The sequence below is a fragment of the Cladophialophora psammophila genome, assembly GCF_000585535.1.
Source record: "Cladophialophora psammophila CBS 110553 chromosome Unknown aczJe-supercont1.7, whole genome shotgun sequence".
In the NCBI taxonomy this organism is placed as follows: Eukaryota; Fungi; Ascomycota; class Eurotiomycetes; order Chaetothyriales; family Herpotrichiellaceae; genus Cladophialophora; species Cladophialophora psammophila.
The window spans coordinates 1229091-1244192 of NW_006912928.1; the positions used below are offsets into that span (position 1 = coordinate 1229091).

Genomic DNA, 15102 nt, shown 5'->3' on the forward strand with positions numbered 1-15102 from the left:
GAACACGGCCGAGAATAATGTAACCTTTGTGTTCTTCCAGCACCAACCAGTTCGCCAGGAGACTGCTCCTCTTCTCCTCACAGCCGGGAAATTCTGCCAGCTCCGACCACCTCTAAGACCACCAGGGTTGACTGGGACGCCATGGGCAATGGTGGGTCTCGTCTAACAGCAGGCTGTGGTCCATGCTGTTGACCAAGTCTCGTACTCCCACACCTCTCCCTCTTCTGGGGGCAGATGGCTGTATTACTTAACTCCTAGCCTAGGTCCTAGCGTGAAGGACCGGAGGCTTGTGGGACTTATGAAAGGTCGGTGTCGGACCATCACTGCAGGACACACGGCGCATTTGATCGTTTATTGACTCTCTGCTTGCCACCTTGTTGATAAAATGCTCTGAAGGACTTTGCAATTTGAGAGAATCTTCTTCGTCGAGATGACATTCTGCGGTGTCTCTCACCAGGCCAGCGTGAGTGGACCCTTTCGTCCATTTGGCAGGTTTGTTTCGTGTATAAGACGGTTGGATCATGACACTCAAACCCTGTACCAGTCACCTTATTGGAAGACATGTTTACCTAACCTGTCAAGTAATAGGCATCACCTTTGCGAAACTGAAAGCATTTTCGGCGGAGAACCCGATGCCGCAAGCGACAGAAGATGAATCTTCCTCCAGCCACCAACCCGGAGAGTCTGCGGACGGGTTATATTGCTCCTGTGATTGGATATCAATGCTTGTCCTCGTCCTCTAAAACGTCAGCGTTCCTGCTCGTTGACTTGGCCATCGTACTCACGATACATTTGTGACGGTCAAGACGATCCCTCGATAGCGGCAATTCCGTGCCCTTGCCCAACTACCGAACAAGCCCACTGGGACTGGAGCGACTGTCAGGAGCGATGGATGGGGCCCTGGAGATACTGGGTGGCAATATTCCAAATGAGCCGGGCAAGCTGGGGTATGCTTTCACAAATTGCGGTGGATGCAACAGAGATCAGCCCATACATGCCAACATTGAGGGCACTACTAATGCTGAGACATCCACTGGGACACAACCACAATACCCACTGAGATGCATCACTTAAGCCTGTGATGATGTTAGCCATTCGCTCCTGCATTTGGCATTTGTTTCACATGCCCCGACGTCGACGTTGTGCGGTTCCTTGATAGTATGCCTCGGGCGATGATGAACTAACCGGAGCCGATGCAAATTTAGGTACCTGCTGATCAAGGACCCTCCACACTCATTGATGAGCTGGGATCATGTAAGAAAGCAGGAGGGAATACGTCGGTCTAGGATCTATCGTCCAGTCCCCCCCTCCACCTTCGGAGCATAGCTACCTTTTCGACACACTATTATGTGTGCGGCGATTGCGCCGTCGAGGGTCATGAACGGCAGAGCGCAGTCCAAGGCTGCGGAGATATCCTGACCAAAGATGCGCTGAAGATTCTGTGTTCTGAATGCTGGTGTCGTCGAATAGGTCTGATGTTTGGGACGACTGGAGCCCGAGTGGCAAGGAGGATTGGAGAGCTCCATCTGCGTGGGCTTCCCGCAAGTATCGACCCTTGGGTGCTGGATTTCAGCCGTAGAGGCACATTTGCTTCATCCTGCGGTGGTGGCTTCGTTGACTACTCAGTACGTGGCAAGGCTGGACTCCAAGTAGCAGAGGAAGAGAATGTCCTTGGGCCGTGTCGATTCACGACGATAGGACCCTCAGGACCCTACCACGCCTGCATCACGCCGATCGCTCAATGCTACATTTGCCTCTCGTTGCTGAGAATATTTCATCTGCCCTGTCTCGATCCTCGCAGGGACGACAGTTCTTGTGGCCGCTGCAGGTTGGGCAGCGCACAGCCTCTTAGTTCACCTGTCGAGTTTGTATATCCGCAGAAGTCAGCGCGGATGAGCGGAGCACCTCCAGGCAGATTGGGATCGGAAGGATCATTTCTCAACTGGTGGATTCGCCCGCTAGGTGAACCTAGGAGAATAATTCTTCCCTGTTCTTCGCACTATCCGCCCCCGATCGGGCGAAGTTGGCGGCAAATCCTGGGAGGGATCGGCCAACACGCAACCCGAGTGGCATCCGAGACCAGGGCCCGAAGCTTGCAATATTTACCTACATATCAGGTTGTTTCTCTTTTGTGTCTGGCAGGTGCTGAGTAATGGCGACATGGACCAGTCTCGCCCCCTAATGGCGCTACCGTCGGGTCCGTGCAGTAGTGGATCAGGTCTCGAGGGGTAAGTTCTATCGCTTGCGGCTTTATGTAAAGACGATACTCCGCAGGACTCGGATTTCGAGATTCTTTTTCCATCCAGAAACCACCTCTGTCGACGAGGAGCTTGGAGCTGGCCATGGAGAGCCGACGCCATCCCGCAGGTCTTTCGGGCGAACAAGCGCGCAAGAAACGAATGCGCATCACGTTTAGTTGCACCAACTGCCGCCATAGTAAACAGAAGGTTTTTCCAGGCCCTCTTGGTGCAATTCATCCGCGGGGACTGACAGTTGCGAAAGTGTAACAGAGAGACGCCGTGCATGACTTGTGTCCTCCGAGGAAAGCAAGACAGTTGCTCCTATGGAGACGCGATTCCGGAGTAAGTGTCTCGTTGTGGATGCGAGAATGCACTGTCTTTCCTCGTGTTGATCAGTAAACAGTCGCACCCACAAACCCAGTGAGGGTTCGTATGTGGACGCCTTCTCTAAGGCGCCCGACTTCAGTGTGCAAGATTACCAGTCCGCAAAGGCAGAGACATGGAGCCCCGACCTGGCTTGTTTCGGCTATTCCAACGTCAACGTCCATAATTCACTGGGCATCGTCAAGAAATTAGAGAATCTGGAGTTGGGAAGCACGCCTCAACCGTCGCAGAAGCAGAGGGACGTGTCGTTGTGCCAGGCCGCCTACGACATCTACAAGTCCGTGCTCAAACTATTGCCATGTTCGGCCTGCGTCAGAGATTTGGTCGAGGTTTTCTTCGACGAGGTCAACTGGCAGTATACCATCCTCGACCGGAACTATTTCACGGTCAAACTAGAGGAATACTACCACCAGCCCACCTCACCCCTTTACCAAGCTGAACGGACGTTTCCTTCGGAGAGGCTGATATTCTCGGCCCTGCTCTTTCAGGTGCTGGCCTGCGCCTTACAGTTCCTCCCCGCAGGTCACGCTGAAAACCTGCACACGTTCTGTATCAAAGGGATTGTTGTGGAGGGAGATGGACCGTCCGACGACCCTACGATGCGACTCTTGGGCTTGCTCCCGAAGAATGTCATCAACTTGGACTACATAGCAGCACAGATTCTGCGTACTGCCTGGCTCAAGAACCGTGGCATGATTGCCGAAGCGTGGCATATCATTGCCCAGGCAACCATCAACGCGCAAGAGATTGGTCTCCATCGCGACGACGGGAAACTATACGCCAGTGATGCAGAGAGCGCCTGCGTAGAGCTATGGGACATTGTGCTACGGCGTCGTCTGATGGTGAACCTTTACCTCTGGGACAGGTGAGTTGGCCCATAACGAAGCCCAATGGCCCATGTCCACTCTCCTAACGCGCAAAACCAGTCAAATGGGCATGGTTCTAGGCAAGCCGCTGAACTTCAAGGCCAACGACTATACGATAGTGCCGCCGACAGACTGCGAGATCCCCAGAAATCGGAGGTCTACTGCACCCTTTGAAAGGAGCGACTACGAGAAACCGAATACCTTCACGGTGCGATTGCTGGAGTACCACATGCACAAGCAGCTCCCACAGGTCCGAGAGTTAGAGCTAGAAGGCCCATATCCGCGTGACTATGGCAAGGTAGAGCGTCTTCACCAGGGGGCTCTTGATTATATCGCTACCATCCCAGCGATCTACCGGTTTGAGAACCCGGACACATCATTCGACGAAGATTGTCCCATGCTGGCATCACAACGGGAGTTCTTCTGCGCCACCATATGGCTGTTCATCCTCCTGCTTCACAGACCTTATATCTTTTCGATTGCCAAGAGTCGGACCGAGATCATGACAGCGGCCATCCACATGTTGGACGCCCAGCAGAGATTTTTCGACAGCCTCTCTCCGCATCACTACAAGATGTTCACGCTTGCGTATTTGACCGTGGAACCTTGTGTCTCCATGCTGGCTGTGTTGATCGCCTTCCCGCACGAAAATGCAGAGTTGGTCCCCGAGGCCTTTAGAAGCATACGAGAGTCCCTTTTCAGACTGAACACAATCCGCAACACCAACAAAGTGGCTGGCCAGGGTGCGGACGTGATTCGGAATTTGCTACTTCGAGCGGAGAAGAATCAACCATCACCGGTCCCGACATCCAAGTCCAACAGCCCTCGGTCTGATGCACACTCTTCGGAACTGTTTGCGACGCCCGGCTCTCACGGGGCGGCTCCCTTTTACCCGGTGACACAGCCCCCGCAACAACAGCCAGCATTATTCTGCGGGAATACTTCATTTGGCGACATGCCGGATTGGAGCACGCCCTTTCAGCAAACGCCTTCAACCGCCCCTCCAGCCAGCTCTGGGTATGCATTTGACGGAACTCCTTTTCGACCGGTCGCAGACCTGACCTACAATGAGCTGGCCATTGCTCAGCCGTTTTCAATGTCCGAAGGCAATTTCAACGAGGGACCGGACCACGGCAGGGTTGGCACTGAGGGGCCACAGCAGTTTCGCGGCGACTTTGGTGAGGGCTCTTTCTGGAGTTTCGTCAATAGAGGCTCTACCTAACCGAGTAGCTACGGCGCCATGATCTAGAAGAAGCCTTGCTGCAGGCGACCCCGGGAGGGGGGAGGCCCGGGAGCCAGAGACGACGTATGGACGGACGCGATCAGCTGAGGCGACCCGATGTCGACACCACGGCTTGCCGCGAGCGGTTCCGCCAACACCCACCCACTACCCTGCAATGCTACGTCGGGCGGTCGCTTACTGTTGGTTGCCATTCTCTTTTTGTCCCCCCAGTTTTGAGACGCGAATATCTACCGAAGGCTGGGCTTCCGAAAGAGAAGCTGATGAGAGCCAGGAAAGCCGCTGCTTGGGTTTTCGAGGACGATTCGCAACTTGCGCCCCGAGCTCCCGACCCTTTGCGCTTTACCTTGCAGGTTTCACTGACGGCAACAACAATTGTTCGCCTCAAATCTGCCGTCCTGATTCTTGGGCGACTTTGCATACGATGTTCTATTCATGCCCTACGACACCAGACCGTGGGTCTGGTAAGCTCACCTCTATTGGAGGCAATGGTGCCCGTGACAAGAGGGAGGATTTCTTTTCTTACCGATAGATATGTTCCGATAGTCCGAAATACACATACAGGGAGCCTTGCCAGGTGGCATTGATGACCCGAGGCAAATGGAAGTCTGCGGTGACGAGGAGTCTGGATGGCATTTCAATGGAGCGAGTCTAAATTCTCCATGACGGTGGAAGGTGTTTCTTGCCATGCCCGGCCTGCAATGATGATCTGGAATGACATGAACAAGTATCTTGAATTGGATCAGACCGTTGTCGACAGCATAGAAAATCTGGGCGATCCCTGCAGGAGTCCTTGGCCCACGATGCTGGATTGGGACAACCGAAAAGAAAAGAATAGACTCGAAGAAGACCATGGAACAAAAAGGAGGACCCTGCTCAAGTCAGGAAGACGTTACATAGACAACCCTAGGTTTTCCATACCGCTTACGTACCACTCATTCAGAGCCAAGCTTCCCGCCCCATCTCCGGTGTATGTAAGTGGAGCTTTGCTGGAGACCTAGGCAGTAGGCACCGAGGTTGAAGGCCTGCCCTGCACGGCTCCGTACTTCCGGTCGATCTGGGTGGTGGTGGTGGTGGTGGTGGCAACAAGGCTGAGTTGCCCCTGAAAACGGCTGGAGAGAGAAGAGAGTGGGGGGGTTTCGTCTAATGTACTCGGTATATACAAGTACATACAAACATGTACTCTGTATTACCTTCGTAGGTGCTCCGTACTCGGTACACTAGTTAGCCTACAAGTAGTCAGCCACACACCCCGCCACGTTGCGACGCACGCTCCACCTTTCTCCCCTGCGTGGATCGCGATGGGACTACAGCGTGTACCTATTATGGCCCATTCGCCTCATCCCTGCACGCGCCCGGATCCAAGGTAAAGCGGCGTGTGTTGCCTCCCGAGCGCACTGGGTCGGGATGGCGCTTGCGAGGTTGTAGCGTTGCATTGTCTGAGAATGGGGGTGTCTACAAGTACATAACGACGACGCTCCAGAGGGTAGTGGGTGCCTATGTCGGTACTGGCCTCGCTGGGGTACACAGGTCGGTCAAATCCGGCTCGGGTCCTTTTTCCTCTGCAGCTTCAGCTGATGATGTGCTTGCTCCCTCTTTCTCAGGCTGTCTCGACCCTCGGCAACCGAGTCGGTTCTTGGGGGGCCTCGCCGCTAGTGCACGAAGTACTTGGTACCTCGTCCTGTGGCCGGAGCTGGCGAAAGCCACACCAAGGCCCATTATGTCTACAGTACTGCACAGCGACATGAAATTCTTCATCTTATCATATAATGATTGTCCGATAAGATGCTCAGCCAAGGCGCCAAATGGGTCCCTTGTTTGCTTTGTTTCCTTTTTCCTTCCTCTGTCTGTGTGTGTCTCTCTCTCCTCTTCCTCTTCCTCCTCCTCCTCATCACCACCACCACCATCACATCATTCTTCTCCAGTCTCTCTGCCTTCCTCCAAACCTTCTCATCTCACCTCGCCGGTGTCGGCGCTCGAAAGCTTGAAGGGCTCTAAGCTCATGTCACCATCGACGAAGCCAGAATAGGCTCGAGGAATTTCACGGTTTTCTCCAGACCCTCTTCATCCGTCATCCGACTTGGGTTGGAATGGGGAGAATTTGGAGCCGTTGAATGATGAAGCTTGTGATTTTGTGGGCATGACGGTCGAAACGCTCTGTTCGCTCTCTTTCCCGCAAGCCATGGCTTGAGCGAATGCTTGTGTCTAGTCCCCTACGGTAAGGCTTCGTTCCCTCGCCCTTGACCTCAACTGTCTGTGTCCTTGCTTTTTATTACTCTTTCGTGTTGATATTAGTCAAGCCAAATGCATGATGAAGCGGTCAAGAACGCGGCTCGAGCACCAAGCACGTTTGAATTTCCGAGGGCGATCGAGTGACCTGCCCAGTGCACATATACTTTGCCTGCTGCCCGCATGGATGCTCGTCTTTTCCCTTTAGCTTCTCCTCGTCTCTCGTTCTGATCTAATAGCTCACGCCTATTGATTGCCGCATTACTCTCCATCTGTCTCAATGGTGACCAGAGGATTTATTCTCGCTGCTTTGGCTGGCGCTGCTTTGGCCCTGACTTCGGCAGATCTAGTGACAGTTCTCAACCCCACTAACGGAACTTCCACCATCAGTCAGGTGGTGTCAGAAGTCCCAGGCTTTCTGGAGGCTATATCTGGGAAGACAAACCTGACCTTCCTCGCCCCGAACGATACAGCTATTGCCGAGCTCTTGAGTACTCCGGCCGGACAGGCGATTGAGGATGCCGGCGACGACTACCTCCTCAATCTACTACTTTACCATGTCATTAATGGAGGATAATACAACATCACAGATTACTACATCGCGCCCACCCTGTTGACCTCGAGCAATTACACCAATGTGACCGGTGGACAAGATGTTGGTATTTACTACGACGACGACGAGAATGTCGTTGGCTTCTATGGTGGATTGGACTACAATCCCGAAGGACCAGCGACGCCAATCCCGTTCGGGAAAGGATGGATCTATATTATCAACGGCGTCTTGCAGATTCCCCCAAGCGTCTCGGAGACGGTGGCTTCAGGCGACTTCAACGGCAGTTCCTTCGTGGCAGCCCTGAACAAAACCGGTCTGACTGAACAAATTGATCGGCTCCACGATGCGACTTATCTCATTCCTGACAACGATGGTTTCACGGCTGTCGAGGAAGCGCTCTCGGAGTTGAGCACCGAGCAACTGGCTGAAGTGCTCAAATACCATGTCGTGGCCGGCAGAGTTTGGCACTTTGACGACTTCGAAAACGGGACGCAGTTGACCACGTTGCAAGGCCAGTCTTTGACAGTATCCGTCACCCCAGCAGGAGATTACTTCATCAACAATGCTGGGATTAACTATGTCGACCTCGCCGTGTCTGAAGGCGTCGTCATTTTCGTTGACAACGTCCTGAACCCTCATGCCTCATGGACCCTGCCAGTCAATGGTACTGAAGACGGGGTACCTGCCTGGCCGGTCTCGAACACCGCCTCAAGTACGGCATCGGCCAGCAGCACGCTTGCCACTGCCACCTACACGGGTCTGGCTGCTGCACCATTGAAGACTGGGCGGTGGGTGCCGCTGCACTGTTCGGCGGCGCTGCACTGGCCCTCGTTCTGTAGAAGAATGGAGTTGACAAGGCCTCGTAGCTCGACGAAATGAGACATCATTGTTGCGAGAATATCAGAGGATGAGAGGGAAGCGTGAGGAGCAGAGGGAATGACAGAAGGTGCCAGGGCCACTCCTTGTATAGATATACACGGCATCGTAACTAGGGAGTTGATGCGGCTATGTCTTCCCACACCGGCGTGGATTTAGATAGATTGGGAGAAACGGGCTCTGGAGCCTGCCGAGCCTGAAGACATTGTCCGCCACAATTTCCAATTTTGCGTCTGCTCTGTTCGTCCCAGTTTCAACCTGGCAAATCCATCCCATCTCAACCTTCCACGTTCCACAGCGAACTCATATCGGAGAGTCGCCCAATTCTAGCATTCTCGTCCTTTGGCTTGGGAGCAAAATCTGTTTGACACCACTAGTTGAGAGGAGGAGCGACGATGCTCTGTGCCTGGTCTGGGGAGCGAGAACGACCCTGGAGACCCCCAGTGATTCACGTCCATGAATGCTCGACGATCGCGCGGCTTCCCTTGCGAGGCAACTGGCGGCGGTTGCAGCCAAGAAGCGGACAGCCAAAGCTTAGTCTCGTTGATATGGCCTGATGGCTCTGCACGAATGAGCTCATCCATCCACGCTCGACGCACGCTGGCCTGATCGGACACAACCGGAAGCCATTCATCCTTCCCACTTCGGCTCCAGCTTCACGATCGTGGCACCCCCACACTGTGCTGTGGGAGGGGAGCACGTCTTTTGCCTGCACCGTCTTGTCCTCCGTGCAAATAAATGTGCCCACCGTGAAGGGACATTGACTCCGTTCTAGGAAGAGAGAGCGCCTCCCTGGTAACTGACAAGTCTCGAACAGCCCTTCCCTCCCGCCCTTGTGGCGACAGTTGGACCCGAGCTTAGGGCCTGATAGTCATTGACTGGCCATGATGATGGCGGCAGGATCAGCCGAGACAGTCGGTCCACTGCGAACATAAATGAGTTGCATCTGTCGACTGGATTGATCCGCTCTTTGTCTTCGACAGCTCGCTTTGTCAGAACGGCAACGGCTTCCAGCCTCGAACGTGATCTGTCTATCAGAAGAAAGGGAAACAAACCCTCTGCGGCCAGGTCCTACGCATGCACAATGGTACGTCCTCTTTCTCCAGGTTAATTTGCATGCAACAATACATTGGGCAAAACTTACAGGGCCCATGGTGGCCGGTATCGGTCATGCTGCAACTTCTGCTCTGTGACACTGGGACCCGCGTGCATTGTCGCAACCCAGACCGCGGAAGCGAAGCTGGTCTACCTCGCGCTTGATGCCGGATCGGCAAAGCTTGGGGCTCTAGGCTCCTCAGACCATTTCCTTGGAAGTCAGTCTTGAGAGAAAAGCTTGAGTGGCATATGGCCAGGAAGAAAGAGGAGCCATTGAGATTCTCGCCCGGTGGACATGATGTTTGAACAAATCCCGCCAAACCTGAAGCGAGTTTCCATCTGATAAGATTATCAGAAATTTCTCTGATACATATGTACTGTACATCATCTGGCGAACTTGGTTGATCCGACAGGTGCGAATCATGCTCGACTATCTCCACCGCCACCACTTACAACTTGACCTCGACGGTATGCATTGGTATATCGACCTCTCTGAGTTTCTTCGTCCCGAGACCTAGAGCGACCCCAGGAGCTCGGCTGCGTCTATTTGATCTGCGGGTTGTTGTCTTGTCAGGTGTTCTCAATGCGCCTTTCCACCCACTCAACTCGCTGCAAAGGTAGGAGTCCTGCACAGGACTATAAATCCTGCATGTCTGCCAGGATGTTTCTCTGCTGCTTTGAAGGCGCCCTCAGTGCTCTCAAAGTCTTTTATCTGGTCTACATTTAACATGAGGACGTTAAGTCTGCTGCTTCTCCTGTCCGGCCTCTCGTTGGGGGCCGTTGACGAGTATACCGGCTGCTTGGATGGTATTGAAACAGCTGTTTCAGACCTCACCTTCAACGGGACTGCTTCTGCTAGCTACTATGACAAGCTATGCACCAACAGGCTCGTGATGACATCCATGTGGGTGGCCGCCAAGGTCTATTGCACTCCCAAGCAGATCGAGGCTGGTGAGAACCAGTTTGCCGGATACTGTGTGGAATATGGCGGCGTCAAGCTCATCCCTTACTCCGAGGTGCTCCCACTTCTCACCGACGACTACATAAAGTCTCTCCCGATTGCCCAGTAGAGCGACATTGAAGACCTCACCGTCTTTAACACGTCCGTCCTGATTTCCAGGTCTTTATACAAGGCGGCGAAAGATACTTACGTACGTTGTCGTGGCTCTTGCGCCGCCTGCGTCTTGTGTTGACGATGACCAGGTTATTTTTGATCTTGAATACGTCCTCCTTCAAAGATACGGGTGCGTCCAGCTCTCCTGAAAAATATGACAAAAGTGTTCCGGACTTCTGTTAAACTGGTCTAGGTGGGCTATGTATGGGTTCTGGGGTGGACTGCTGTTGATTGGCATGGCCAACCGCCTCGTCACCCACCTCTCTCAGTGTCGGCGCATGAAGGCCCTGGTCGACGTTGAAGGGAGCATGGCATCCACAAGTTCGGAGAGAAGCCACTCAAGAATCGTCGCATTTGTCGAATCAGCTCATCATTGGTTTAGGTCGAATGTGATCATTCCTGCAGCATTTGGCTCCCATCACAATCGTCCCTTATTCTGGAATACCATCCCGACACGCATGGAGACGATCGTTGTGGTCGCGTTCTGGTTCATGACTTTCATCTTGTGCTGCGTGGGGTACCATATCTTCTGGCCTAACCTCTAGTATGTTCTCGATGCCATCCTATTACCCTTGAGATGGACCACTGCTAACCTATTTTCAGCTATACAGAACCCCAGCAAGCCTGGCGTTATATTTCGGATCGCACTGGCATCCTCTGCTACGCCATGCTGCCCTGGCTGTGGATGTTTTCCGGAAGGAACAACGTATTCTTGTGGCTAACTGGTTGGAGGTTTGCAACCTTCAATATCTTCCACAGGCACATCGCTCGATGCGCCACCGTGCTGGCGATTGTTCATTCAATTGGATGGTCTGTCTTGGAGGCTGGCTGTATGCTCTATGTATCTGACTTCGTCTGAAAGAGTGATGCTGACTGTCTTTTCAGTTGGCTATTTCGCCGAATCATGGAAAGAGCAGTTCTGGTACATGGGAGGGACGGTAAGCCCCTCATGCCATAACGAAACATTCATAGGATTGCTGACATGAAACGCAGGCGACAATTGCAATGAACTTGATCGTACTCTTCTCGTTCATGTGGTTCCGCGTGAAGTCGTATGAAGTCTTCCTGCTTATCCACATTGCACTCTCTGTGGTGGTCATTGTTGGCTTGTTTTAGTAGGTGGACACCTCTGTCACTCGTTGGCGTCGGTCTAACCTCCGCATACCAGTCACACTGCAATATTCGACGGAGAGTACAACGTCTATCTGTGGCCGCTAGTGGCCATTTGGAGCTTCGATCGCGCGGCTCGTTTAGCTCGGTGGGCATACTGCAACCTTCACATCAGGTGGTCACACTCTGTTGTTGGTTCCAAGGCCTCCGCCACTTACGACAAAGACGGCGACTTCATCAGACTCGAGATCGTGCCTGGGTCTAACACGCTTAAACCGGGACCTGGCCAGTACTATTTCTTGTACCAGCCGCTGAAGTGGAAGGGGTGGGAGAACCACCCGTTCACGTTGGGTGCCTATGAGACCGTTGGGAGTGGTGACCAGACGACAAGTGCGGCGAAAGAAGGCGGTGTTGAGAGTCGTAACGATCCGCAGACATTCGTGGGCAAGGATATCGAGGTTGTCGCCGCAGGCTCATCCTCTCCCTCGTCCTCAGATATAACCCCGGACCCATCGCAGCATAAACTCGCGATCTTCCAGGACGCGGTCGGCCGGCAGAGACTCACCTTCCTCATCCGCCCGTTTGGCAGCTGGACCAGACGTCTACGTGATCAATGCCTCAAGTCACCCACTGGAGTCGTCACGCCGCGCATGTTTATTGAAGGGCCCTACGGCGAACGCAGCCCCTTGCACGCATACGAGAACGTCGTCTTCATCGTCGGCGGCACAGGAATCAGCGGCGCGATACCATATCTGCAAGACCACATTAAGCGGACAAGCAACGATGCAAAGGCGTCGCGCACGGACGGGAAACAGACGACGCGCACGAGAAACGTAACGCTGGTGTGGGCGGCCAAGCAGGCCGGCATGATCCGCAACGTCGCGGCGCACGAACTGAAGCCCATGCTTGGGCGCGAGGATATCCATGTCCACCTACATGCTACCGCCCGCGAGGGAGCGCCGCAGGGCAGCAGCAGCCTGGGGTCCCAGGATGAGGGCGAAATGGTCGCCGACGCCGGAAAGGATGATCTCAAGAGCAGCACCCCGGCCACCAGCATCGTCAGCAACGGCGTCGCCATCACGTCCGGCCGGCCCAACATCCTCGCGACGGTCCTCAACGTCGTCGATGACGTGCACAGTACCGCTGGAGGGGGGATTGCCATCCTCACCTGCGGCCCGGGCGGCATGGCCGACGAGGCGAGGGTCGCGATGCACACGGCGCTGAAGCAAGGGAAGCGCGGAGTCGAGTACATTGAAGAGAGTTTCGGGTAAGTTCTGTCTGTCACGTCCACGTCTGCCTCCCACCTAATCTGATCTGATCTGATCCCACTGCATTTCGTTTTCAACCCTGCTCAGTATGTACTCGTGATCTTAGATGGTGACATGGTTATCTTCGTCATCCGTCATTCGATACTCGCGCACGCGAGAGAAGGAGGGAGAGAGAGGGTCTATACGTGAAGACGACGTTAATGTTGGTATGCATGTGCATGTATATTTATATTAGACATATGCCTGAACGTACTTAAACGACGTAGGAGCTTCGAGTGGAAATGGACAAATTCACGAATGGAATCTGCTCTGCTCTGCTCTACGTAGTCCCCTATTCTACGCTCCTCCGTTCTGGATATTATTGATACTGAACAGATCCACCTGATTTGCAGAGACCTATATAGACAGAGAAAGAGGGAGTCTCCCTGGGAAGGCTCTAGGCTCTCGCGCATCGAGAATCTCGGCGCTATTTGGAGCCGAACACTCAAACCTTAGGCGCGGGCGCCCTAGAGTGCTAGGCACTTCACTGCCTATCATTTTTGTCGAATAGGCGGGCGGTCGCTAGGGGATTGGCTCGGCCATGTCGCAGGGCGTGGACACTTCCGAGCCGCCCAACCCACAACCATTGCACACAAAACCCACAAACATCTTCCGGCCTGGAGATTGGGGACGCGAGAGATCTCACAGCTCCAGCTTAGGTTTTTCCCACGCCTCGCAAATCTGGCCGGACAATGAATCGCCAAAGACCAAAAAGGCTCGAAGGCCTTCAGGGCATCGGCGTTGACAAGATGGGCAATATTGCGGACAGGGCGAGGGGGAGACAGTCACAAGCTGGTCTGCTGGCTCCGAAGTTGCTGCGATTGGAGAACCTGGATGTCGACATCCCTCCGGATGGCGTTGTGCCAAACCTGACCTCGACTGCTGCTGCAAATGACGACGACAACAGCTACCTGCCGTTTCTCGGCCAGATCGGCCTGAGAAATGCAGTCGCTGAGCACCTGAACTCCATGACCAAAGGTGCGACCCAATACAGGGGTGAGGCAAACTGCGTCATCACGGCCGGTGGCCTGAGCGGCATACTAAACACCCTGCTGGCCACTGTGGAGGAAGGCGATGGCGTCCTCTTGACAGAGCCGGTGTACGCCGGCCTGCTCAATCGTGTCCGCCTCGCCGGTGGCATTCCACGTTTGGTGCCTTTGCAATTCACTCCGGGGGAATCATGGTCCCTGGACCGGCAGAAACTGCGACAGGTAGTGGAATCGCCAGACAACAAGATCACGACGATGCTCCTGATGTCCCCTAGCATGCCGACCGGTGCTTACCTCGATTACCAAGATTGGGCGCTTGTAGCAGAGCTCTGTGTCAGGCACGATATCCTGTTGATATACGATGCAGCAATGGAACGTCTTCTGTTTGACGGCCTTCCGGCCATCCATCCGGCATCCTTCCCTGGCATGACGAATCGAACCATCACCGTGGGCTCGGCGTCGAAAGAATTGCGCATGATCGGCTGGCGCGTAGGCTGGATTGTTGGTCCCGAGCTCGTCATGCAAGATATTGGCTTAGTGTCGATGGCCAACGTTGTCGTCCCTGTAGGTATTGCGCAAAAGGCTGCAAAGGAGGCTCTCCAGGTATCCAAGACAGCCATTGTCGATTACGTTGATGAACTGCAGCTGCGAAGGGATTTGTGCATGAGAGAACTCCGTGGACTGCCCGTTGGCAAACCGGACGGGGGATGGTCGCTGTTGTTGCGGGTCGACATGCTGGGTTGGCGCGCCGATGCCGCGGCTGAAGCGCTTCTGGAACAAGGAGCCTGCGTGACTCCGATGGTCGGTTGGGGTTCTGACGGCGAGGCTCAATATATACGGATTGTTTTCTCGAATGAGCCACGAGATCGATTGGCCGGCCTGGGGGAGATAGTCAGACAGGCATTGCTGAAATAAAGGGCTCTCGCATGACCGAAGTCTCCGGTCAGCTCTCCGCACTCTCAACCGGCCTTGATGGCTTGTTGGGCTTGTTGGTCGAACATTTTCGTCCATCTGCCTCCGTGGTTTTCAATATGTGAGAGACACCGGGAGATATCGGACAGCGTCTTCCAGGCGTCGGTCTTAGCGATGCTGATATTTC

General features: G+C 54.1%; 4 protein-coding genes across 4 annotated transcripts; all 4 read left to right on the plus strand.

Moving 5' to 3' along the window:
- Positions 1 to 2563: 2563 nt before the first annotated feature.
- A1O5_05468 (uncharacterized protein) lies at positions 2564 to 4712 on the plus strand (the record flags this gene model as incomplete). The annotated part of the gene is made up of 3 exons (XM_007746069.1): positions 2564 to 2582; positions 2637 to 3489; positions 3551 to 4712. 3 exons carry the CDS (start codon positions 2564 to 2566, stop codon positions 4710 to 4712), a joined length of 2034 nt encoding a protein of 677 aa, XP_007744259.1.
- A 2527-nt stretch (positions 4713 to 7239) lies between these two features.
- On the plus strand, positions 7240 to 8391 carry A1O5_05469 (uncharacterized protein; the record flags this gene model as incomplete). The annotated part of the gene is made up of 2 exons (XM_007746070.1): positions 7240 to 7450; positions 7550 to 8391. The coding sequence occupies 2 exons, from the start codon at positions 7240 to 7242 to the stop codon at positions 8389 to 8391; spliced, it is 1053 nt and encodes a 350-aa protein (XP_007744260.1).
- Positions 8392 to 10211: 1820 nt separating this feature from the next.
- On the plus strand, positions 10212 to 12978 carry A1O5_05470 (uncharacterized protein; the record flags this gene model as incomplete). The annotated part of the gene is made up of 8 exons (XM_007746071.1): positions 10212 to 10499; positions 10554 to 10634; positions 10687 to 10727; positions 10791 to 11141; positions 11201 to 11427; positions 11483 to 11535; positions 11591 to 11712; positions 11766 to 12978. 8 exons carry the CDS (start codon positions 10212 to 10214, stop codon positions 12976 to 12978), a joined length of 2376 nt encoding a protein of 791 aa, XP_007744261.1.
- Positions 12979 to 13706: 728 nt separating this feature from the next.
- On the plus strand, positions 13707 to 14918 carry A1O5_05471 (uncharacterized protein; the record flags this gene model as incomplete). Its single annotated transcript, XM_007746072.1, has 1 exon — positions 13707 to 14918. One exon carries the CDS (start codon positions 13707 to 13709, stop codon positions 14916 to 14918), a length of 1212 nt encoding a protein of 403 aa, XP_007744262.1.
- Between the last annotated feature and the right edge of the window lie 184 nt (positions 14919 to 15102).